At 42.2% G+C, this 25,382-nt stretch overlaps 2 protein-coding genes across 2 annotated transcripts in view; both read right to left on the reverse strand.

The window, feature by feature from the left end:
• The window catches only part of LOC134205563 (uncharacterized), a 624,943-nt gene that overhangs the window by 489,694 nt on the left and 109,867 nt on the right, over positions 1-25,382 (reverse strand). The window lies entirely within an intron of this gene.
• LOC134208730 (deubiquitinase DESI2-like) lies at positions 5,627-6,031 on the reverse strand. Its single transcript, XM_062684579.1, has one exon. The coding sequence runs from the start codon at positions 6,029-6,031 to the stop codon at positions 5,627-5,629; it is 405 nt and encodes a 134-aa protein (XP_062540563.1).

A 25,382-nucleotide genomic window follows, 5' to 3' on the forward strand; every position in this document is an offset into this window, starting at 1 on the left:
TTTGTTTTCGCTCATTTTGTGTTGTGGACTCAAATTATTCGACCAACAATATTATACAACGTACACACCAGTTAAGCAGTTTGACGAACATTGACTCCGCCCCCAAGAAAACGCCTCGGTTGATGCTTTGTTTGAACGTGTGTGAAGTTGTTCGAACAACCATTTGAAAGTTGGCGGCTCGGTTGGGAAAAATTAAATCGGTTTGATTTTGGTTTGAGTTGTCGGGATATATTTTATTATATTTTTTTATGGTTGGTGCTCAAGTTGGCGTTTTGGTCGTTCGTGTATGATATTGTTGGTCGAATAAATTGATTGTTCGTGCCGCTGTTGGTAAAACTTGATGGAAGTTTGAATAAACAAGAACTGGAGTCAATGTTGGTCAAACTGCTTGACCGTGTGTACGTTCCATTACACACGAACGACCGACGCGCCAACTTGAATACCAACCATATGGAGGTTTGTGCGACTACCATTGGCGTAACTACAGGGGGGCTAGGGGGGGCAATAGCCCCACCTAGGATCTGGCTAGCCCCCCTAGAAAATTTGTTACTTTGTAAAAGTATTGCACATATCTAGTCCACTGATTATATAGGGGGGTAAATGCAGAGGCTGCAAAATGGTGGGTTGACATCAAGGAAGGAGCGCCCAACAGAGCTCTGGTCCCCACAAGTCCCTATCTCACGCTTCCACGGGTCGTCCGATGACAAAAGACCGCCTGCTAAGGGTTGTGTACTTAGCTGATAGTGCAGCCTGGGCACTGTTGTCCTTCTGCCATCAGCTAGAGCGAGAAGGTACGCCTCGAGCGTCTGTTCACCAGGAGGTGCGGCTCAAACAGCGTCTGCCTGGTACCCAGCGGCTGATTAACGAAATGCTGTATCGCGTCAGCTATACCTAAGGTGGCAGCCTCATCATCGCGATGTAGGTAACGCGACCCTGGTAAGTTAGCTTACTGAAGCCTCTCAAATACCACGAAAAATGGAGATAGAACAAAAAGAGAACGTTATTCTTGGCAACCGACCCGGCAACGAAATAAGGACTATGATTGGAAACTCGGTACCTGGAATGTCAGGACCCTAAATGAACCTGGACGAGTGAGCCTTCTGGCTCGTGAACTGCAGAAAGTTGGAGTGAACGTGGCTGCTATTCAAGAAGTCCGATGGCCTAGATCCGGAGAACGTGAATTCCGAGCCGTGGACCCCACGACCAATACTGCATTCAAGTATAACATCTATCTCAGCGGCGGTGAAAAAGCAGAGCATGGAGTTGGTTTCGTAGTGATGGGCAAGCAGATGAAACGAGTGATGAGGTGGAAACCCATTAGCGAACGAATTTGTGTGTTGAGGATACGGGGCAAATTCTTCAATTACAGCCTAATCAACGTCTACGCACCGACAAACGATAAATCCGACGACGTGAAGGACACGTTTTATGAATGTCTTGATAAAGCCTATGGAGAGTGCCCATAGCATGACGTGAAAATTGTTATCGGAGACGCTAACGCTCAGGTCGGTAGAGAGGACTTTTTCCGTCCCATAATCGGTAGGGAGAGCCTTCACTCCGCTACCAATGACAACGGCCTACGGCTAGCAAACTTCGCTGCTGCCAGAGGGATGGCCATCAGTAGCACCTACTTTGTACGAAAGAACATCCGAAAGCACACCTGGAGACACCCAAATGGTGAAACTTGCAACCAGATAGACATTGACTCTGATCACTATCTCGTTGTCAGTAAAATTCGATCACGGTTGTCAACTGTATCGAACGAAAGATCACAGCGAACGATGCGTTACAATATCCAGCGATTGTCGGCGGAAGGAGTATCGGCTGAGTACCGCCAGAAGCTCGACGAACGGATAAGTGCAATCAACGTTAGCGACAACATCAACGATCTGTGGGAGTCGATCCATGGAGCGGTGAGTACAACAGCACGAGAAGTGGTAGGCACTGCACAGGGGCAACTCAGGACGGGTTGGTTCGATGTGGAGTGTCAGAGAGTGACAGACGAGAAGAACGTTGCCAGAAGCCGGATGTTGGTGTCAGGTACCCGATCGAATAGAGATCGGTACAAGGAAGCAAGAGCAGCCGAAAAACGAACCTATCGCAGGAAGAAAAAAGAGTACGAAGAACAAGTTATTAGTGAGGCGCAGAAAAAAATGGAGCAGAACGATATGCGGAGGTTTTATGAGTCTGTCAAAGGCGTGCGGAGAAAGACAGCGCCATCTCTCGTCATGTGCAACGACCAACAAGGGAATTTGCTGACAGATTAAACTGAAGTAGCTGCCAGGTGGAAGCAACACTTCGAGACTTTGTTGAATGGAGGAAGTGACGGTGCATCGGTGAACAGAATAAATATTAGCGACGATGGACAAGCTGTGGAGTCACCTACACTAGATGAGGTTAAAAAAGCTGTCAAAGAGCTGAAAAACAATAAGGCTGCGGGGAAGGACCAGCTCCCGACTGAACTTCTCAAACATGGCACTGCTCACTGAAGTGAAGTTCAGCACCACATTATGTCGAAAATATGGGAAGACGATGAAATGCCTGCTAGCTGGTTGGACGGCCTCATTTGCCCTCTCTTTAAGAAAAAGCACAGACTGGAGTGCGCCAATTACCGAGGAATAACCCTCCTTAATTCGGCGTACACAATTATGTCCCGTATTCTGTTCAACAGATTGAGACCGCTTGAAGAGTCCTTCGTCGGCGAATACCAAGCAGGTTTTCGTGAGGGCCGATCAACGACGGATCAAATGTTTACCCTGAGACAAATCCTTGATAAATTCCGGGAGTACAACTTGCAGACACATCATCTGTTTATTGATTTCAAGGCGGCGTACGATTCAGTGAAACGGAATGAATTATGGCAAATTATGCTTGAACATGGTTTTCCGGCGAAACTGATACGGCTGATTCGTATAACGTTGGACGGATCGAAATCAAGTGTAAGGGTTGCGGATGAAATATCGACGTCATTTGTTACCTTAGATGGATTAAAGCAGGGTGATGCACTCTCGAATCTACTATTCAATATAGCGCTCGAGGGAGCGATTAGCTGGTGTGCAAAGAAGCGGTACCATTATCACAAAATCGCATATGCTCCTGGGATTTGCGGACGATATCGATATTATCGGAATTGATCGCCGTGCCGTGGAAGAGGCTTTTGCGCCTTTAAGAGGGGAGACAGTGAGGATTGGACTCACGATCAATACCAGCAAAACGAAGTACATGGTCGCTGGCAATCAACGTGGGTTCATTAGTGGTGGTGGTAGCAAAATAGTGCTGGCTGGTGAAAAATTTGAAGTGGTAGAAGAATTTGTGTATCTTGGAACATTAGTGACGTGCGATAATGATGTTACCCGCGAGGTGAAAAGGCGTATTGCAGCTGCAAATAGGGCTTATTACGGACTTCGTAACCAGCTTAAGTCCCGTAGTCTGCAAACGAAAACAAAACTCGCGCTTTATACTACTACGTTAAAGGAGGCTGATCGGAGAGCTCTCGGAGTGTTTGAGCGTAAGGTGCTGCGGATAATACTCGGCGGTAAACAGGAGAACGGTATCTGGCGGCGTCGCATGAATCACGAATTGTACCAGGCGTATAAAGGGCTGGATATTATTAAGCTTATACAACACGGCAGGCTACGGTGGGCTGGACACGTTGTTCGTATGCCGGAAGAACGTCAAGCGAAGATAGACTTCGTGGAAGGCCGTACACGATGGCTTTTTGCAATTGAAGAGGACCTGAGGGCGCTCAATGTTCAGGGCGACTGGAAGCGATTGGCCCAGGATCGAGTCCAGTGGAGAAGGATACTCCATTCGGCGTAGGTTCATCGAAGAGCTGTAGCCCATCAAGTATCAAGTAAGTAAATGCAGAGAAAGGGTTGTCTTCATTATCCAATCCCTCTCTTCGAAATACTACAGCAAGTTGAATCTATTCGCTCAAGTTTTTGAACTTCGAGCAATTGTTATAAGGTTTGCTCACGACAAAATCTGGGGCCCTCAAAACACGTTATAACTTATGAAATACCAAAGGAAATACCTCATCATCAAGTGAATTAAAAAATATATTATTTATTAGTATTACAAGTACTTAATGGATAATGAACAATTCCTTGAGATTTTCAAGTTTTTCCAGGTTTTGTGAGTAATTGTTATCTAAATCAAGCGTATGATCTTAACCTTCCTAACTAATACCAATCCTAAAAGCTGCAGCGCATTTTAATTATCTCTGTAGGCTTTTTGAGAAAGGTTCGGTAAAACTCTTAGATTTCAAGTAGAGGTAACTAAAAGTTGGATAAAAAAAAGAACTTTGTATTCTTTCGGATGGATTTTAGAAACTCCGCCTACTATTTAATTCTATAAACTCCTATTGTCGCTGCAGCAATAATAAAACCAGTGAAAATGTCTCAGTAGGCGTGAAACAGACCTACTGAGAGAAAATATGTGTTAAATTGTACCTATGTGTAAACAAATGCTGCTATAAGTTAATTTGGTGAAATTTTTTTTAACTAAATTGAAAATTAACGACCAATAAGTTGTATTGGGATGTAAAACTGTTTTTTTTTTAAATCATCCTAGAAGTTATTCTAACAGAAAAGAAAAGTTAGTTTGTTGTGGTCAGATCGCCGTTTGAAAGCTCGTAGGAATTGTCAGACCACTGAATTGAAAGCTGGCGCAAAGAGTTTAACCAACTAATTTATCCAATATTTAATTTATAATATATTCTAGGTTCGAAGCAAATCAAAAAATCAGGATCGTGCTTCACATTCTATTTACGGCGAGCGCAACACCTATGGTTTTCTGAACCTATCAAGAATTTTGGGAATCCTACGAGATTTCTATATTTTTGTAACAGGGCTGAGCGTCGATGAACATCATTTGAAATATTTAAGTCGTCCATTGATATCTGGTAGACCAACAATATACATCAGTTGAATCGAGCGAAAATGGTAAACTTTCTGTGTTATGAGTGTTAAAATAGAAAAGTTTAAAAAAAAGTTAGCCCCTTTAGATTTTTTTATTAGTTACGCCAATGGCGACTACTACAAACGCTCAAACATGTTCGGCGAACTTTGACTCCGCCCCCGACAGGTCAAACCAAAATCAAACCGCTATGATTTTTTTCAACCGAGCTGAAATTATTTCTCCTAGGGGTTTAGTAAAGAAGCGATGAAATTGTTTCATGATCAATGGTTAAAACACGTACCTGACATAACGGTCACAATCGGGCTACAATTTACCTAAATAGTTGATTTGATTTATTAAAAAATACAATAAGAGAAACGACACGAAACAAATAAAAAAAACGAATATCATAAATAACATCTGTGGATGATGCGGGGATACCAAAGTGAACTGAAAAGGTTTGAGGAAATTTATGTCACCACGAGTTTCGCCCATTATTATTCGCTTGATACAACGCTGGTACCATGTTGAAATCTTTCTACGATTATTTGCGGGTAATACCGTTGTTTTTGCTGTTGCTATTTTTCGCTCCTTGTGTTGTCAAACCCGGCCTAGCTCCCTCCGAAACAGGGATACTATCTTTAAGCTATTCTCAAAATGGACTTGCATCGGAGTCTCGATCCTGTATGGCTGTTATCGATTGTTGTAAGGCGTTGGGAGTCAAACATTATTTTGATAGACAACGTTGCAGGAAAGGTACACATGAGCTGAAGTGGGCCGACCTATTCAACCAGCTTGGAATCTTTTGCACGCAGAGAATCTGTGTGACGGCCCCGGAGAAGTGATTACAATTGTTGTTTATCAGATGGTACCGATCACTTCGGAATTGATTGCCTAGCTCTTCCACAATTCGACGCACTTCCTCTTCGGTGAAGTCTGTACAACCGATTTGAATGCTTTGCCGGAATCGGAATTTTTCGCCAAGCTCGTCATGGTCTCGTGGGGATATTTCGAACACACCGGTGAATGGGAAAGGATGGCCTCCGTACGCGAACTCGGTCTCGAAGATTTCCACGCCCGAGTGGAACACACCTAGCCCGATCGAGGTCGTATACTCGTTTATCCAGTACATGTCGTATGAGGTGTATATCTTACTGAGCGTCTGTTATCCATGTTAGGGGCAGCTGATCATCGTCCAAGTGCCAGCGAGGGACTCTCAGTGAAACTGTGCACCATGGTCCTCCGGGAATAAGGAGAAATGGCCCTCCGGAAATTTGGGGGTTTGTTACGCAACGAACAAACAACAAGAGAGTTCGGACCGGAACCATCGGCGAAGACCACTGCGACGAAAAGGGGCTAGCGATTGGAAACTCGGTTCGTGGAACTGCAAATCTCTCAACTTCATCGGTAGAACACGCATACTCGCCGATGTGCTCAAGGACTGTGGATTCGGCATCGTAGCGGCATCGAGGTTTGTTTGAAGGGATCAATGGCGCGAACGTTTAGAGGGAATCATAACATCTATCAGAGCTGTGGCAACACACACGAGCTGGGCACAGCTTTCATAGTGATGGGCGATATGCAAAGGAGCGTGGCCGATCAATGAGAGAATGTGCAGGTTGAGAATCAACCGATTCTTCAATTTCAGCATAATCAACGTCCATAGCCCACACTCCGGAAGCACTGATGATGATAAGGACGCATTCTACGCGCAACTGGAGCGTGAGTACGACAGCTGCCCAAGCCACGACGTCAAAATCATCATATGAGATTTGAACGCACAGGTTGGCCAAGAGGAGGAGTTTAGACCGACTATTGGAAAGTTCAGCGCTCACCGGCTAACGAACGAAAACGGCATACAACTAATTGATTTCGCCACCTCCAAGAATATGGCCATCCGCAGTACCTACTTCCAACACAGCCCGTACCGGTACACCTGGAGATCACCACTGCAGACAGAATCACAAATCGACCACGTTTTGATTGATGGACGGCACTTCACCGACATTATCAACGTCAGGACATATCGTGGTGATAACATCGACTCTGACCGCTATCTGATGATGGTTAAACTGCGCCCAAAACTATCCGTCATCAACAATGTTCGGTACCAACGACCGCCGCGGTACGACCTAGAGCAACTGAAGCAACCTGATGTCGCCACTGCATATGCGCAGCATCTCGAGGCAGTGTTGCCGGAAGAGGGTGAGCTTGATGGGGCCCCTCTTAAGGTCTGCTGAAATACAGTTAAAGCAGCCATTAACGACGCAGCGGAGAACAACGTCGGTATGTGGGACGAAGTCGACGTAACGATTAGTTCGACGAAGAGTGCAGACAGATTCTGGAGGATAAGGACGCAGCACGGGTGGTCGCGCTGCAACAAGGTACCCGGTAAAACGTGGAATGTTATAGACGGAAGCGGAAACAGTAGACCCGCCTTTTTCGGGAGAATAAACGCCGCCTGGAAGAAGTGGAGTGCGATGAGATGGAACAGCTGTGCCGTTCTAAAGAAACACGCAAGTTCTATCAGAAGCTCAACGCATCCCGTAAAGGCTTTGTGCAGCGAGCCGAAATGTGCAGGGATAAGAATGGGAGAATCTTGACGGTCGAACGTGTGGTGATCGAAAGATGGAAGCAGCACTACGATGAACATTTAAATGGCATTGTCGGTCGAACATTTGCAAAGGTGGCAGAACTGTACACCCGCCCAATGAGAATAGATAGAAGGTGAGGAAGAAGACCTAATGCAAGTGTGTTAGTGGATGATTAAAAATGTAAACAGCAAATGGTGACGTACATATTTGCACGGCTTCTTATGGGAGCTCGTTCGAATGTAGTAGTGAAAGCTTTTTCGCCATACACAAAAGGCACACACACAATATATAGATTTCCATACCTTAGTATTTATTTACATTGACACCCGCCTGAAACGTGAAGCAACAAAAGTTGGACTGGTGGTAAATGCGTCAAAGACAAAGTACATGCTTGTGGGCGGAACCGAGCTCAACAGGGCCCGCCTGGGAGGCAGTGTTACGATAGACGGGGATACCTTCGAGGTGGTCGAGGAATTCGTCTACCTCGGATCTTTGCTAACGGCTGATAACAATGTTATGTCAATGTCAAAAAAGACTTCACAAGGACCCTAGGAATCCACGTCACGGCGTTGCCACTTTGACAAAGTTATACTGATCTGATTCATATCCAGAGATTGAATCCTAAAGAGAAAGAGCAAGTCTCTCACTTATCATCTCTGTCTACATATACGATATGTAGCATATCGCGAGAAACTTTTTTCGCAAGCTGTCACGATGTTTACCCCATGATAAATTTCTTTTAGAAAGCTCCAAATGTGGGGAGCACTGGCTCTGATGATGCATTTCAATTTGTTCTACATAGCTGTGCAGTAACCTACACGAAAGGAGCGAAAACAAAGCGGAAATCACAATTTTTCTGTGGGGGCTGCCTATAGATTTTCGCAATTGTATACAAGTTTGATAAATTTGTTATCATGGCTTGTTATGATTCGGAACAGCTTTTGCCTCTCTTCTATTGTTGTTCGTTATCTATTGAGAGCAATTTCTGCAAACCCTGTTCATATATGATTACATTTACACTCTAAGCCTGACGTCTTAAACATTGAGTCGGATAACTTTTGTAAAAACTAGGATAGATCTTAGGTTTGATCTTTCCTTTTTCTTCCAAAACACTCAACGGGACTCAACGCAGGAAGTTTGTTAGGGTGATGTCCTCTAAAGGCAGTGCGATTTTCGGAGCGAACCAGATTCTTAGGTACTTATGGCCACTATTTAAATGCTTAAAAACTAAAAATCTGTCGACATTTGCTAGTTAAAAATTTTCGACGAACTCAAATTTATACTCCTCCTTTGTCTCCTTTCCTTCGATCACTTCCATCATTTTCATTTTTAGCCTTTCGCGTATACTAAGTATACGCAAAGGCTATAGGATCACTCCAAAACCGAACTTTTGATAAAAGGCTCGGAAACCCATCGTTTTGTATACCAATCGACTCAGCTCGATGAATTGAGGTGATGTCTGTATGTGTGTATGTATGTAGGTATGTGTGTGTGTACAAAAAAAATGTGAGACACACTTTTTTGTACTTATCCGATTTACTTGCAACAGGTTGCATTCGACGCGGAATCCTTATTTTTCGCTATTGAAAATTGGCCTAATCGGCTTGCGTTACTGAGCTATTGAAAAAACATTATTTTTTCCCCATTTTTCCCAGGGTCCTCCCCTTGGAAAAACGACCAGAATAATCCACCTAGCGGTGATGGTGCCTTTCTCGTGTATTATAAAACAAGAAAACACATAATAGTATCACGAAAAGCACATAAGAGAGTTCAAAATTGCACTTTAGGAAGATAGTTTCAGTTATTTCCAACGATTCACATGTATTTGCGTTCATTTGAATGCATTAAGCAGTTTTTTATTCTGTACTCTGAACAGAATCCTTTTGGGATTCTGAGAAGAATCGTTTTGGGATCATGAACAGGATCGTTTTGGGAGGAAGAGCATCCTTATACGGAACACTTCCGAGATTTTGAGCGGAATTCTTATAGGATTTCGAGCAAAATCCTCTCGGGATTCCGAGCAGAATCCCTTCGAAGTTGTGAGTAGAATCCTTTCGGGATTCTTAGCACAATCCTTTCTAGATTCTGAGCTGAACACTTTCGAAATTTCGAGCAAAATAATTTCAAAACTTTGAGCAGAATCCTCTCGGAGTTCCGAGCGGAATTCCTCTGCTATTTCGAGCAAATTCTTTTGAAGATTCCGAGCAAGAATCCTTTGTGGTTTCAGAGTCAAATCTTCTCGAAGTTGTGAGTAGAGTTCTTTCGGAATTCTGAACAGGATCCTTGCGGGATTTTTAGTAGAGTCCTTTGGGGATTCTGAGCAGAGTCCTTTCTGGATTTTAAGCAGAATCCTTTTATGATTCTGAGCCTGAACTTTTCGAAACTCTGAACAGAATCCTTTCGGGATTCTGAGCAGAATACTTTCAGGATGCTGAGCAGAATCTTTTCGGGCTTCTGAGCAGGATCGTTTCGGGATTCTGAGCAGAATCGATTCGGAACTCTGAGCAGAATCGTTTCGGTATTCTATGCCGAGTCCTTTCGGGATTCCGAGCAGAATTCTTTTTCTTTCGGGATTCTGAACGGATTTTTTCTGTACAATAAACAGAATCCTTTCAAGATTCTGAGCATACTCCTTTAGGGATTCTAAGTATAATCCTTTCGGGATTTTGTGTAGCACTCTTTCGGGATTCTGATCAGAATCGTTCCGGGATTCCGTGCAGATTTTTTCGGGATTCTGAGCATAATCCTTTTGGGATTCTGAGCAGCATCCTTTGGGAAATCTGAGCGGAATTCTTTTGGTATTCTGAGCAGAATCCTTTTGGGATTCTGAGCAGAATAGTTTTGTGACTCTGAGTAGAATTCTTTCGTGATTCTGAGCAGAATCCTTTCAAGATTCTGAGCAGAATCTTTTGAGGATTCTGAGCAGAATCCTTTCGTGATTCTGAACTGAATCCTATCGGAATTCTTGGCAGCATTATTCCGAGATTCTGAGCAGAATCCTTCAGGGACTTTGAGCACAATCCTTTCGGGATTCTGAAGAGAATAGTTTTGGGATTCTGAGCAGCCTTTTGGAATTCTGAGCTGACTCCTTTAGAATACTTTTGGGATTCTTGGTATTCTGAGCTGCATCCAGTAAAGTGGTTCAGAAGCATCAGTCCTTTCTTCGTCCATTTCTAAACAGTACTCCTCCCTGCACACCATCCCCCTTGTCTTAATGACTATCTCACTCCCTTCTCCTCAGGATAGAGAAAATGTGTAACAAATTTGGCCGAAATCTGTCCAAGAGGTTCAGAAGTTATACAGAATATTGCATTTTCTCAACAATACCCCTCCTTCCATACCCTAGTCCTTTCCAAAATAACACTCCCATATAATCGTAATCTCTACATACACAACGAATACCTTCCCCAATATCCAACTCCACAGTACTTATGATGGTGTCGATGAGTCAGTGGCCTTTCATTAAGTAAGTGCTACATCAACACTTCCTACCCGTTCCAAGTCACGGTGAAGATAGGCGTGGTCAGGAGTAGTAATGCTCATGCTTTTGTGATTTTTATCCTAGATTGAAATCAAGGATCACACCCCCGTGATTTCTGATAGCAATCTGAATAAGGATTTCAAAAGAAAAACATGAGTATCACTAGTGTCTAATCTACGAATTACACCATAACTGTGCTATGCTATGCTTATAGATTTGGAAACTGCTGAAACGATCGACGTGTAAATTTGTATGCAGGGGTATTTGGGGTCGGGGAAGGTTCTTAAGACAGTTTGAGTCCCTCCTCCTTCAGGATGGTGCTCCCATAAAATGAAATACAAATTTGTACATAACTTAACAACTATTCAAGGTAATGAAACCAAAATTGGCTTGTGAAAATTTTTGAAAACAAGAAATGTTTCTGTGGTGATTCGACCCCTTCTGGAAGGGGAGCTCCCACTCAAATGTAACATTAATTTCTACATAACTCAAGAACTACTTATGAAAGTGGAATCATATATCGCATGCAGAGATTTTTGTAGACAAGAAATGTATCGATTAGTAGATCGAACCTCTCTCTTCGTTGGAAGGAGGGGCTTCTATACAAATGGAACACAAATTCCTGCAAAACATTCTGAAGGGCTTAGGGGCCGTCCACAAAGTACGTCACGCTCCTAGGGGAGGGGGGGTTACGAGCAGCGTGACGACTCATACACAAATTTTAGAGATTCAATACAAAAAATTGTGACGAAGTGGGGAGGGGGGTCGAAAATCGCCAATTATTGCGTGACGTACTTTATGGATCTTCCCTTAACGAAATCGAATCGCAGAACAGACGACAAAACTTAATCTATGAATGAAAAAAAGGTTGGATCTTATCAATTTTGGGCGAGACGAAATTCGCAGGTCAGTTAGTAATACATAATTAAGGAGCTTACAATGTCAGAAAAATCAGCTTGCAAGCTGGTTATGAAGTTTTATTCTTACACATCGCGGACCCCAAAAAAATGGAGCTAAGAGCCGTACTTTGGGAAGCTCTGCTTTGGCCGTACCATATACTTTCTTAGTGTACGATAAAAATACAAGTTTGATAACAAACGTATAAAGGCATTAAATTTAGTCACTTCAAGTGCATTTCTGGTTTGTTGGTTTGAAACAACATTGTTCTTTCAAGGGTGAAAGTACAATTGATAAAAAATGACAAAAAACACCGCTATTAGTGACAATATATCAACTATCTTGCAAATAAATCGTACCATTCTATTACTGACTCAACAAAAGTACAAATATGAAAACGACTGCCTCTTGAAGCCTGAACACAGTATGGTAGCTCTCGTTAAGTATAAAAGCTCACATTCGAAGACGAGGAAGCAGCAATGATAAATACGCGATAGACCCATTTCATCGGTTGAAGATGAAAGTGTGCGCTCTCATTACAATCACTTGTATTGTTATTCAAATCGAAGTGACGAGCAAATACCGGACAGACACAAAAAAAACAAAGTCTCAAACTGCCAAAACGGCAATAACGAATAGTGGAAATAACCTTCCCAGGGAATAGCGATTGGGTAGTATGAGCTAGCGGTCTCAAACTTTTTAACATAATCATGATCAACAAAATTACAGAATATGATAACCTATGGGTTACTTTACAAATATATCTGATTTCAATCCATAAATTTAAACCAAAGTGATCATTTGAGAAACTGATTAACGTACCTTTACATAGTATGTACATTGTACGCCCAACAAACAATTTTAGTAGAATAAGCTAGTTTTTTAGCTGAAGAAGACTAATTTTGGTAATATAGATGTTAGCTGGGCAATCAGCTTAGAGAGATCATATCATGAATGTAACAAGGCGTCGATACCACGGGAAGGTTGAATGCACTCCCAACTAGACGATTTGCCACTTGTCGTGTGGTGAGTTGAGCTTGCACTTCATATTTTTCACATAAACTCGTTGGTGCCAAGTGCCATTACGGCGGGCGCACGAAGATCTTCTGATATTAGTGGCACGGCAATTATAGTCAATTCACTTTATCGAGAGGCTCGAAAATATTCCGGCGGGAGGAAACAACACAGGCATCGGACGGAAAGAAGATGGCACCAATTTTGCATCATTTATCTTCCGCGCTCGCTGTTGGACGATTGTAAGAGTCAGCAGCTTTGAAGAGTGATGATGCGTAATCGTTATACTTTTTTCCACTTAAGACGATACTCCCGGTATGGTCTTAGAAAGCTACTCTTTGAATGGAGCCAAGCTGATTTTTTTCTTATTGTTAATAAAGATGCAAAAATATAGGTAATTGGTGTAAGGGAGATGACGGTTAGGTAACTTGAACTCAGTTAAAGTCGGTCATGATAGTCGAACCCGTCAGGCAGGGGAGGGAAAAATGCATTTTTATAATTCGCACATATTTACCATACACAGGGTTAAGATTTTTCGATTCGATGAATCCAAAGCTATCGTTTTTCGAACGTAGTGAGTAGTGGGAATCTGTGTTCGTTGACATTTTCTCTGAAGTTAGCCCCGGAAGATAAAAATAGATGAAAATTGTGCCTAACGGGTGACCACTAAATAACGGGAATAACTCCAATACTTTTCTATCAGAACAATAATATTTTCAGATTAATATTACCTCATGTGAATGAATCCTTAGAACATTCAAAAAGTTGCCACACACACACACTTTCACTCAAACATGTTCAGTTGTTACAGAATACCGTCAAAACAGGAAGTACATATTGCGGGCGCGCATTGTACAATTCTTTCAAGCGAACAAATATCGTGGAAAAACGTACACGGTGGACCATTTTAAGCTTGAAAAAGTTTCATATACCGTACTCTAACAAACATCACAGTTACCCGAAAGAAACGTACTGGTCGTCCAACGAAAATTATGGATAAGTAGCGGTGTTTCTAAATATACAGTTCTGTCTGTAATGATACAGACTTTTGAGTGATATTCGGGCCAAAAATATGTAAATACGGATTACAAATTTTTCGGAAATCAACAGATTTTTAACATTCCACATTAGAAAAAAAAACATTTCTAACGAGAACAACAAAATAAGGCTAAACCAAATCTAAATATATTGTGAAAAGAGTGGAATAACATTAGATATATTAATTGTACACCACCGGAAATAATTATAACACCATCGCTGATTTTAATACAAAAGGTCGTGTGCTGCACAATCAGATGCACTTTTATTGCATCTGACGTCGAATGACAACCGTTTGACATCTAAAATGCGTTGCAGTTATCGAACGGCTAGTGTACAATTTGACCTTGTAATTGATAGGCCAAACATTTTCAAAAATATTTCCAAATTTATTAATAAAGAAATTCATTTTTGCGTTTTATACAAATTCCTCTGTCCAAGACTCAGATGCCTGGAAACGACCGTTTCTACACCAAGGACAAATCTACAACTCCTCCGAAGGTCAAGTACAAATTCAAGCACAAGTTCGAACAAAAAGTGATTTATCGCAATTTCCGAAAAAGGAATTTCGGAGCAATGGTTCAAACCAAGTGGCTTGGCCATCAACCAGCAAGTCTAAAGAACAGATAATTTGCAAACAGTTCTCATCCTGTTCGTTCGCGAACATCACTCGGATGAAGACTACGTGTTTTGGCCAGACAGACATAATCACAGTACGCGAAAAAGACGCTAACGTTCCCCAAAGACGGAAATCCGACTAATCTGTCCCAGTGTCGTTCTATCGATGATTTTTACTGAGCTCCATTGTATACAAGGGTAATTGGAAGGCCAATGAAACGAAGAAACTCATCAACAGGATCAGAACCAGCATCCGAAAAATTGATGTAACAGCCGTCCAGCTTTCATGTGCTACCATCAGGACTAAGCTACGCCACACGGTGGACCACGGACCATACGCTAATATTCATTATTCTATGTTTGAAGACTAAGGTCAACTCTCTATATAATATATATCAGATTGAACTGTTCTGCTTCTCGTGCCATTTCACTAACTTTTCGCGAGAATTATCGCAGAACGATTACAAACACTGTATGACCGTGGCGGGATTTGGACCCAGAATATTAACAATAATAGCCATAGGGATGCGCTTACTCTAGCCACATCACCACGCTATCTGCAAGTAGGTTTTAGGTTATTAGGGGGAAGGGCCGTTTGGCCGAATGAGACATTTGGTCGAATAGGATATTAAGCCGATTAGGGCATTTGCCCGAATTGGACATTTGCCTGAATAAGACATTTAGCCGAATAGGACATTTGACCGAATAGGACATTTGGCTGAATAGGACATTTGGCCGAATGGGACATTTTGGCGAATAGCTTATTTGGCCAAACAGATCATTTGGCTGGATAGGTCATTTAACAGAAAATGTCATTTGGCCGAATAGGTCATCGAAGAAGTGAGAAATAATGTGTCAAAAGTAAGAAATCTTACTTCTCACTTCTTATTTCCCACTTCTCACTGTGAAAAGTGAGTAGTGCGAAGTGGGTAGTGAGACGTCTCACTAGTCACTTCGCGCTTCTCACTTTTTAGAGCAAAGTGAGAAATGCGGAGTGAGAATTGAGACGTCTCATTTCTCACATTTAATTTTTCACTACTCACTGTGTCCTATTCGGCTAAATGTAATATTCAGCCAAATGTCCTGTTCGGTTAAATGTCCTATTCGGCCAAATGTCCTATACGGCCAAATGTCCTATTCGGCCAAGTGTCCTATTCGGCCAAATGTCCTATTCGGTCAAATGTCCTATTCGGCCAAATATCCTATTCATTTTTAAACTTAATACTAACACTTTAAAATTTGAGTAGAAGTGGTTAATGACTAAAAGTGGTCGATAGGAGGAATTCAACTACAGCAAAGGAAGTACGGAGAATCCAGGTGAACCTTGGTAGTAATAAAAAAAGGTCGAAGTGACGTTGAGTACGCTGCTCTCCGCCCCTAATGTCGCGGTCAAGCCTCTTATTCCCTCTGGCCATCCGAATTCGTAATGGAAGTGAAATTCCGAAAATGTTCCAATATTTCCGAACTTGTTAACAAGCATTAAGAATGCCGGAGAATGAATTAAACAATATCAGAACGCTGAATAACAACTCTAGAGCACTGAAATTGTTAAAATCAGCATATTCAATCTTGCATTGCTGCAGTAAACAGACCAGGGAATTAACGAGCGTCACTTTTGACGTAAAATTAGGTGATACTTTAATTTCACATCACAACTTTATTGACAAAAAAACTGAAGGATTAGAACGAGAATCGAACATAAGCCCGCTGAGTGAGAGCCCAACATGTTACCACTCAGCTATCTTCGTCTCTTGAAAGAGGGTTGATCGAAGACGTCGCAGGTTGTATGAAAAGGGCTCTCGTCGAAGTTATGGGAGAGCCGTGTGTGTCCGGTTCGGAGCCGGGAGATGATTTGCTGTTCTTTGAGGTTGGATAGGTCTGTACATGCTGGTGTGGTCCCCTTTATTTTCCGAAGATATCCGGAAGTTGTGGCAATCCAGGAAATTTCCCAGTTTTTCTCGTACAGCTTTTCTTATCCAGGTATTTACGTCACCCAATGGGACGAATGACCTAAAACGCTGGCCCTGATTTCCGTCTCCAGCAAGGAGATCTGCCGTGATGTTTCCAGGCACTCCGCAGTGCCACGGAACCCAAGCGAAGGTCGTGTTCGGGAGCATGTTCGCTAAAATGCTCTGAATCCAGTGGTGCTTAGGCTTGTCGCTCTGGAGTGCGGAAATGACGCTGGCAGAGTCAGACAGGACAAGGATGGGTTTCCTTGATGGATAGGTGCGATAGGATTGCTAGCTACAGTCAGACTTATGGGGGCAACATCCTAATAGTTATAGCTTGTATCTCCACAGCAAAAGTGTACATTACGGCATCCACTAGGACATTTCCGCATCACAACACATGAGTTCATTGGAAAGAACTTCGGATATAAATAAAAAAAAATCGTGTGGAAATTCCTCAAGATATTCCTCAGAAAATTCGAGAAAGGAATTCTAAGAATTAATTTAGAATTTCCTTAATGAATTCCTTCAGAACTTCCACCAAGAATTCCCTTGAAAATTCTTTCCGAAATTTCTTCAAAAATTCCTTCATGAATTTCCTTCTACTTTAGCGATTGCTTCGGAAATTCCTTTACGGAGTCTTTAGAGAAGTAATTATTTCACTTTATTTCAACAATTCCACTGGAGTTTTTCCAGGTAAGACATTCCATTTCCTCGTAAATTCATCTAGTAGTTCTTTAGCAATTTCCTCCGCCATTTCCTTCCAAAATTCTAGGACGAATTTTCAAATATCTCCGTACGAATTCCTAGAGAAGTTTCCAAAAGAACTCCTAAAGGAATTACCCATATGCTTAAATTTCTTAAATAATTTCTTTGGACATTCCTCTAAGAATTCCTTCAAAACTTCCTCCAGGACTTCCTTCGGACATTATTTCAGGAAAACCAAGAAATTTCTTTGGGAATTGTTTATCAAAATAAATCGAAACCGTTATTTTTAGAACAATTCTGGCTATTTAAGTACAAGGAGAGTGAAGAAAATGTTCAATTTGGTGGGCCACGTACCCCATCGTGCTCCAGCTTTAGAAGCCAAGTTACCATTATTGCATTATGTGGCCAAGAAGATCTTGAATGATCTAACATTTAAGGCTCAAATTACCGTCACCCAGTCATTTACAAGAAAGACAGCCACGTGCTCGTATGCAAACGCGCTGCATACTGTGATTTTTGTGTTGGCCAATCATCGGCATGAAGTACGAAATTCGGCGGCGTGGATCCACCCGGCGTATGACGCGCCGCCGACACCTTGACCAGCGTCGGCGTACGGCAATACGTGTCGGCGGCGGCGGCGTAGCGCGGCGGCGTAGCGCGGCGGCGTAGCGCGGCGGCGCACAGGTCTAGCCAAATGTCCTATTCGGTCAAATGTCCTATTCGGCCAAATGTCCTATTCGGCCAAATGTCCTATTCGGCCAAATGTCTCATTCGACCAAATGTCCTTATCGGCCAAATGTCCTACTCGGCCAAATGTCTTATTCGGCCAAATGTCCTATTCGGCCAAATGTCTCATTCGCCTAAATGTCCTATTCGACCAAATGTCCTATTCGGTCAAATGTCCTATTCGTTCAAATGTCCGATTCGCCCAAATTTCCTATACGCCCAAATGTCCTATTCGCTCAAATGTCCTATTCGGTCAAATGTCCTATTCGGCCAAATGTCCTATTCGGCCAAATGTCCTATACGGCCAAATGTCCTACTCGGCCAAATGTCTTATTCGGCCAAATGGCCTATTCGGCCAAATGTCTCATTCGCCTAAATGTCCTATTCGACCAAATGTCCTATTCGGTCAAATGTCCTATTCGGTCAAATGTCCGATTCGCCCAAATTTCCTATTCGCCCAAATGTCCTATTCGGCCAAATGTCCTATTCGGCCAAATGTCCTATTCGGCCAAATGTCCTATTCGACCAAATGTCCTATTCGGCCAAATGTATAAATATTATTTTTGATAAACCTTTGTCCGGGTAGACTAGCTTTCGAGAACGATCCGAATGTGACCATGGGCCGAGTAAAACATACAGCAACGGGAAACTGACGAAAGGTTACCTCCCCTTTCACATTACTATATACATGTGAGGTAACAGGTAACAGAACTATCACTCTCTCCGCATGAACAATAATTGATAGCTTCAATGTAACAAACCAATTCGACAAAGTAGCTGTCAATCGCTTTCACAAATGAATGGAAACATCCATGTACCGTCAAGCGCCAAGTGGTTCGAAAGTCCTTCTCCGGGACCACGCTCCGCGTGATTGTTCCCCAGTCATAAACCAAAAGGTGCTTCAATTACATTGATGCATGTATGGCGATAAACCGGTAGGTACCATCCCCAACGAGTGGTTGTAACTATTTTTCCCTGCTACGAGCAGTATGTGAAGAATGACCACACACGAAAGGAAGAAAAGCGACATGCATTGCAACAAGTAAATCATGCCTTCCACACTGCTGCGGTGACGTTCTCTTGTCCACGGATGACGAGTGGCCTCTTACGCGATAGATGCTCACGATGTGGAGCAGTAGCGTATGCAGAGACAGTTCGTTTATTTTTACAAGATAAATCTTCACGTTACGAGTGTTCAGAATATGAAGTTTAAATTTTGTTCAAAACGGTTTCATCCGTATTCCTTGTAAAACCATGACTTTTAAAACTATGCTGATGGTCGAAAAAATCTACTTTATTCCAGCTACATAGTTTACATAAGCATGCTTGGCAATCCTTTTGATATCATCTGGTATCCCTAAATATCTATAATTAAAAGATTTCGGTCTCAAACTTACTTTTTAGAAATATTTACCCCCAACCTTACTCACGCCCGCGATGGTGAAAATTTCCTCACGTTTACTCACCAGTAGGGTTTTCGTTTTGTGGCGGAAGAAAACCCGAGGAAGGGTGGACTATTCGCTGCCGCCCGCCGCCGGAGGGTGCTTCAAATAGTAGGTGAGAAAAGCGAAAACAGAACAACTGGTGCTACTGGTTTGTTGCTGCGGTTCCGTTTCAGTCCTATCCAGTGGCGGGCGTTTTCACTTTGCACGATGACGACGTTGCGAATTATGAGTGACTCGAACGACCAACAAGTGACGAGCAGCGAGCCTAATGAATCGTAAACATCGAAATGTGTCGAGTGGTGCAGCGCGCGGACTTGAGTTAAAACAAACACTTTGTTTGCTATATGTAAAACATTTTTCTTTTTTTCGAAATTGTATCGCTGGTCCAACAGATTGAATCAACTTAATTAGATGATTGTTTCATGTCACTGTTTTCGTTTCGAAGCACTTATGTGCAACATTGTTGATTAATTTTCAATATCAACATTCTTCGCGCCAAAGAGGCGTCTGTGCACTATTTTGTATTTTGCATGATCTGTGCATTAATACACTTGTTTACCTTTGATTAATTGCTGATTTCAACTTGCGAGATTGAACATGGCCAAACTGACGCATTTTGAGAACGAAGCGCATGGAAGTAAAACAAACGTAGACATATTAGTTCGTATGTGCACCAGTGGTTTTGAAATTCAAATTTGATTAATGAGTATATTACATTTGCGTGAAGTTAACGCATTTTATAATGACATAAAAATGCTAATATCCACTTCCAAACCTTGTTTCGTTAGGATACTGGCATGAAAAAAGTGGATTTTCAAGCGAGTGCAGAGTAATTTCGGGGTAAAAACAAAAATAAGTAAAAATAGCAATACCGTGGCTGGGTTCGATTCCCGGTGCCGGTCTAGGAAATTTTCGGATTGGAAATTGTCTCGACATCCCTGGGCATGAAAGTATCATCGTGTTAGCCTCATGATATACGAATGCAAAAATGGTAACCTGGCTTAGAAACCTCGCAGTTAATAACTGTGGAAGTGCTTAATGAACACTAAGCTGTGAGGCGGCTCTGTCCCAGTGTGGGGATGTAATGCCAATAAGAAGAAGAAGCAATACCGTTAGTATAAGTATTAAGTTAACTAATGAACTTCACACAACAATGCGGGTTTATAATTGAAACGACTTTGGTCTCTTCCACAAGTCAGACTGAAGTGATAGAGCTAAGATCAAAGATCAACAGATCAATACCCAAGACTTCAACGAACTTAATTATTCGCGAAAAGTAAGAAAATCACCATTTCGAACAACGTTTTTTATTTGTTGGAAGGGTATTTAGTCGTCACCTCATTTGCTTTCTTTTATCTTGCTTCCCAAATCCCAGGTCGATGCACGGTCCCGCACATAGTCGTTTGACTTTACATTTGGCACCAGAACCCAAAGATGAACTCATTTAATTCGACTTTTACTTCACAATTTTCCTGTAGATGCAAAGATTTGTGAAAAACTTTCTTAGTTAACATTATTTCCACTTTGATTCTATTATGCTTCGTTCTTCATTTATGATTCCACTTGATTTTAGCACCGAAACGAACGATACATTTGTTTCAGTTAGCCTAACTTAAACCTGTCACATAAGTTGGAAACACAACGAAAAAAAACGGAGAATTAAAAATTATGTTTTAACAATAGAGAATTTGTTCTGTTGTTGTTTTATTGTTCACACAACCCTTTTTACCACTCCAACAAATAATAGGTACACAGTAATGGAAGTATTGTCAAATTTATAACAACAATTAATCAAAAGTAACAGTTGAACAATTTTACTAAAAATGGAAACTTCATTATGAAGAAACTTTTTTTGAACAACATTTCAATAGATTAATTACGAATAGAAGTTACCATTTCCCAATATCGTCTGCTTGCTCCAATTGTCAGCTTATTAATTAAACTTCACATATCTCCATAACAAAGCAGTCAACAAAAAATAACCCGCAGCACGTCACTTCCAACTCATTAATAATGTATTGAATTTTGATTGTTTGAGCTTGAGATCACTTGTGGCTTAGATAACCGCTGTCTCTACTCATCAGCAGCGGTCCACCAATGGCCAAAACCGTTGCTCGCCATGCCATGATAAGCTGTATTTTGGAACGTTCGTCCACTTTGATTGGATAAATGAAATCTGATAAACGCATTATCGTTACACGACTTGAAACGGACACGTCAGTTATCGAATCCGCGCTAATGGTCTATGTGCAAGTCCTCGTCTATTTGAACATACATTATAGTTCATATTTGAACATGTTCATATAATTGTTTTTGTCATGGATAGATTTGAATTTTTGTTATAATTTTGAAATTGCAAATTGTTGTCATATTGTGTAACTGTTTAGTTTAGTTCGCTGAGTATCCAACATTCACGTCTCGAAGGGGTTTTCGTGTGTAGTAAATTTAAGCTAACGTTTAGTCTGATGAAAAATAATCGAATACCCAGAACAATATACGGGTTGAAAACATTTTCGTACAAGATAATGTTTTTGACCTTCCATGGAGAACTAATTTGGATGAAGTGTTATCTATCACTATTGAATTTTAGAATATGAATGCCCTGGGTGGTGATGGTAATTTCTACATACTTGGGACATTTGGCCGAATAGGACATTTGGCCGAATAGGACATTTTGCTGAATAGGACATTTGGCCAAATAGGACGTTTGGTCGAATTGGACATTTGGCATACTATTTCGCCGAGAAGCATATCGCGAATTTTTTTTTCTTGGTCATTCCGCGGAATGTTCCAAATCTCCGAAACGCATTTCGCGGAATGCGCCTTTTTTTCTGTAGACATTTCGCGGAATGTTCCTTTTTACCGAAAGTCATTCCGCGGAATTCAGTTAGAATAATTATCATAGAAATATTAACTGAATTCTGCTTAAATACATGCAATCCGGTGTATTGCATTAAAAATGAAAGAAAGTAAAGCTTTCTTTCAATGATCGCATCTGGTCAGTATAAGACAAAGTGAGAAAAGAATGCCTTCTTGAAATGGACACGTTTGCTTGGCACAAAGAAAAGAAAAAGGGTAGTCGATTCTATGAATTAACGCATCTACCCAGTATGAAGCAAAGGGGAAAGACGACGCCTCCTTTGAATGGATGCGTCTGTCCGGTATAAGGCGAAAGGAGTTGATAACGAGAGTTTCTAAGACTTGATGCCAGGAACACCGAATATGGATTACATGACCCAATTAGGTTTATGTCAAGGAGCTTCAACGAATTTTTCGAGCACATCTGCTGCAACCTTCCAACATAGACTTCAAGTCAGTTGACATGGACCAGAAGGTGAGTGAATGTCCACACACCTCAATATTGGAGATTTTTTCTACCTTTGTTTTTTTCTCCACGGACTTCTTCAATGACGGGACGAGATGAGAACTGCGATGAATCAGATGAACTACATGGACTTCCTAGGATTAATATTTTATTATGACAAGTGAATGTTTGGATTCTGTCCGCCAAATGTGTTGTATTGTTTTTAGTTTTTGTCTTGTAATGATGTTCAAAATATGTGGGGTTTTTATGCCATATAATTAAAATTTATTGTATATGAAACCATAAAGTGCCATAATCAAATATGCTATGACATATTGCTTTTCTCACCAAAGAATAGACTACCGTGCAAATTTGTCGAAGTACCAAAACAAATGCTCACACATCCAAATTGTATAGAAAGTAGCGAAAGAACAATCCAAAACATCACCTCAAAATACAAATTTTGATATCGAGATAATTGATGAAGCTGAAAATGTGTCAGCATGCATATTGTGAGTAAGCACGCAGCATAGTAATATTAGAAGACTGTATTTGCTGCAAGAATGAAGTATTCAGCTCGTCTTTACTTCGCAATATTTTTTGTTTGTTTTGACGTAGGACTTACGTCTTTCTTTACTATACTGGGTGTAACATAAAATTTTGTAAATCGAAAGCGTTACGCTGAAAGGAAAAATTTTGAACGTTACTAGTGCCATTATCTTTCGATGGATTTTGAAGATTTATATACCTATCAATCGACTCAGACACTCTCCAGAAATTTGCCAATTTCATTGAAACATAAAATTTTTAACGATAAGCCATTGAAAATTTCAATTCTTGTTAAAGCCAGCAAAAATTTCATATGTAACCAATCCCTTGGGCTACGAAATGGTGAGTTGACATCCGGGAAGGAGCGTCTAACATAGCTCTGGTCCTCACAAGTGCCAATACTCACGCTTCCACAGGCCTTCCGATGACAATTGACCGCCAGCTAAGGGTTGCTTACTTAGCTGGTAGTGTAGCCTGGGCACTGTTGTCCTTCTGACATCAGCTAGAATGAGAGGGTGCGTCCTGTGGGGTCTGCCTAGGATGTGGTGGGGTTCGACAGTGGGCTCTGTTGAACTTCTATAAAAAGCTGCATGTGTCCCCAAGCAGGCCTTATCAAAGCGACCGTGTGCCGCTCAAAGCGCACTAGCCTAGTCCTGGTGTTGGGTGGGACTTTAAACAAATTTGACCCGACTGATCGAGCGTCTGTTCACCAAGGAGGTGTGGCTCCAACAGCGTCTGTTCTGGCATCCAGCGGCTGAGTATGAAATGCTATTCCCCGGAAGCTATACCTAAGATGGCAGCCCCATCCCGGTGGATAGGGAACCTTGGGCCAACAACCTACTGTTCCCGAAACATGAATTTGTTCGAGAATCCGATAATGAAAGAATACGGACTGATTTTACGGCGACGACTCTTAGCGCGAAACAACGGACACGAATAGGAACATGGAACGTTTTAACCCTAGCCCAGCAGGGTAAATTGGCACAACTTGTCAATGAGGCACGCCGCATGAAGCTTGAGATCCTGGGACTGAGTGAAGTCCGTTGGCCAAACTTTGGAGAACACAGAACGCCGTCGGGACAAGTTCTGCTATACTCTGGTTTACGAGGTGAACACGCTCCCCAGCATCGCGGAGTTGGCTTCCTACTAAGCGCTCAGGCACACTCTGCGCTTATGAAGTGGGAACCTATAAGTGAAAGGATAATCGTTGCCAGATTTAGAACACGGGTCCGAAACCTTACTATAATCCAATGTTATGCGCCAACCGATGCTGCCGATTTGCAAGACGAAGAGAACTTCTACAGTCAACTCAATGCCCTCGTAGATAGAATACCGAAGGGTGATATCAAGATCTGTTTGGGCGACTTCAATGCGAAAATCGGATCCGACAACACGAACCATGAGTGCATTATGGGACGCCTTGGTCTCGGAGAAATGAGAGAAAACGAAGAGCTGTTCGCAGAATTTTGTGGTAATAACGGTATGGTGATCGGGGATCGCTCTTCCCTCATCGACCGGTTCACTAGGTCACGTGGGTCTCCCGTGACGGCTTTACAGAAAATCAAACCGACCACATCTGCATCAGCCGAAAATGGAAACGGAACCTTCTTGATGTACAGAATAAACGTAGTGCCGATATCGCGTCTGATCACCACCTCCTCATCGGCGAAATACGCCTACGCATTGCGCGGATTCGTCGGCAGGAGGAAAGAGTTGGACGACGATTCAACACACGCCGTCTGGAAGATGCCATGGTGAAACGGTCCTTCGTTGAAGAACTGGAGACGCGTGCTGCAGATATTCCGGAAGGTGGCAGCGTGGAAGACCAATGGAACGCCGTCAAAAATGCATTCATCGCCACCAGCGAGAACAATCTGGGCGAACTGCGCACCCAGAGAAAACAATGGATTACCGATGAGACCTGGAGGAAGATAGAGGAGCGAAGAGAAGCCAAAGCCGCGATAGAGCGATCAAAAACCAGAAGAGCCAAAGTCTTAGCCCGTCAACAAAACTCGTCTGAGAAGGAAGTAAAACGCTCATGTCGACGGGACAAGCGAGCGTGGGCAGACTCTCTGGCCGACGAAGGAGAGGGAGCCGCCGCAACCGGGGACATTCGCCTCCTCTATGATATCTCACGACGCTTAAGCAGGGCGAAGATGA

This window comes from Armigeres subalbatus, chromosome 1, assembly GCF_024139115.2.
Source record: "Armigeres subalbatus isolate Guangzhou_Male chromosome 1, GZ_Asu_2, whole genome shotgun sequence".
NCBI lineage: Eukaryota > Metazoa > Arthropoda > Insecta > Diptera > Culicidae > Armigeres > Armigeres subalbatus.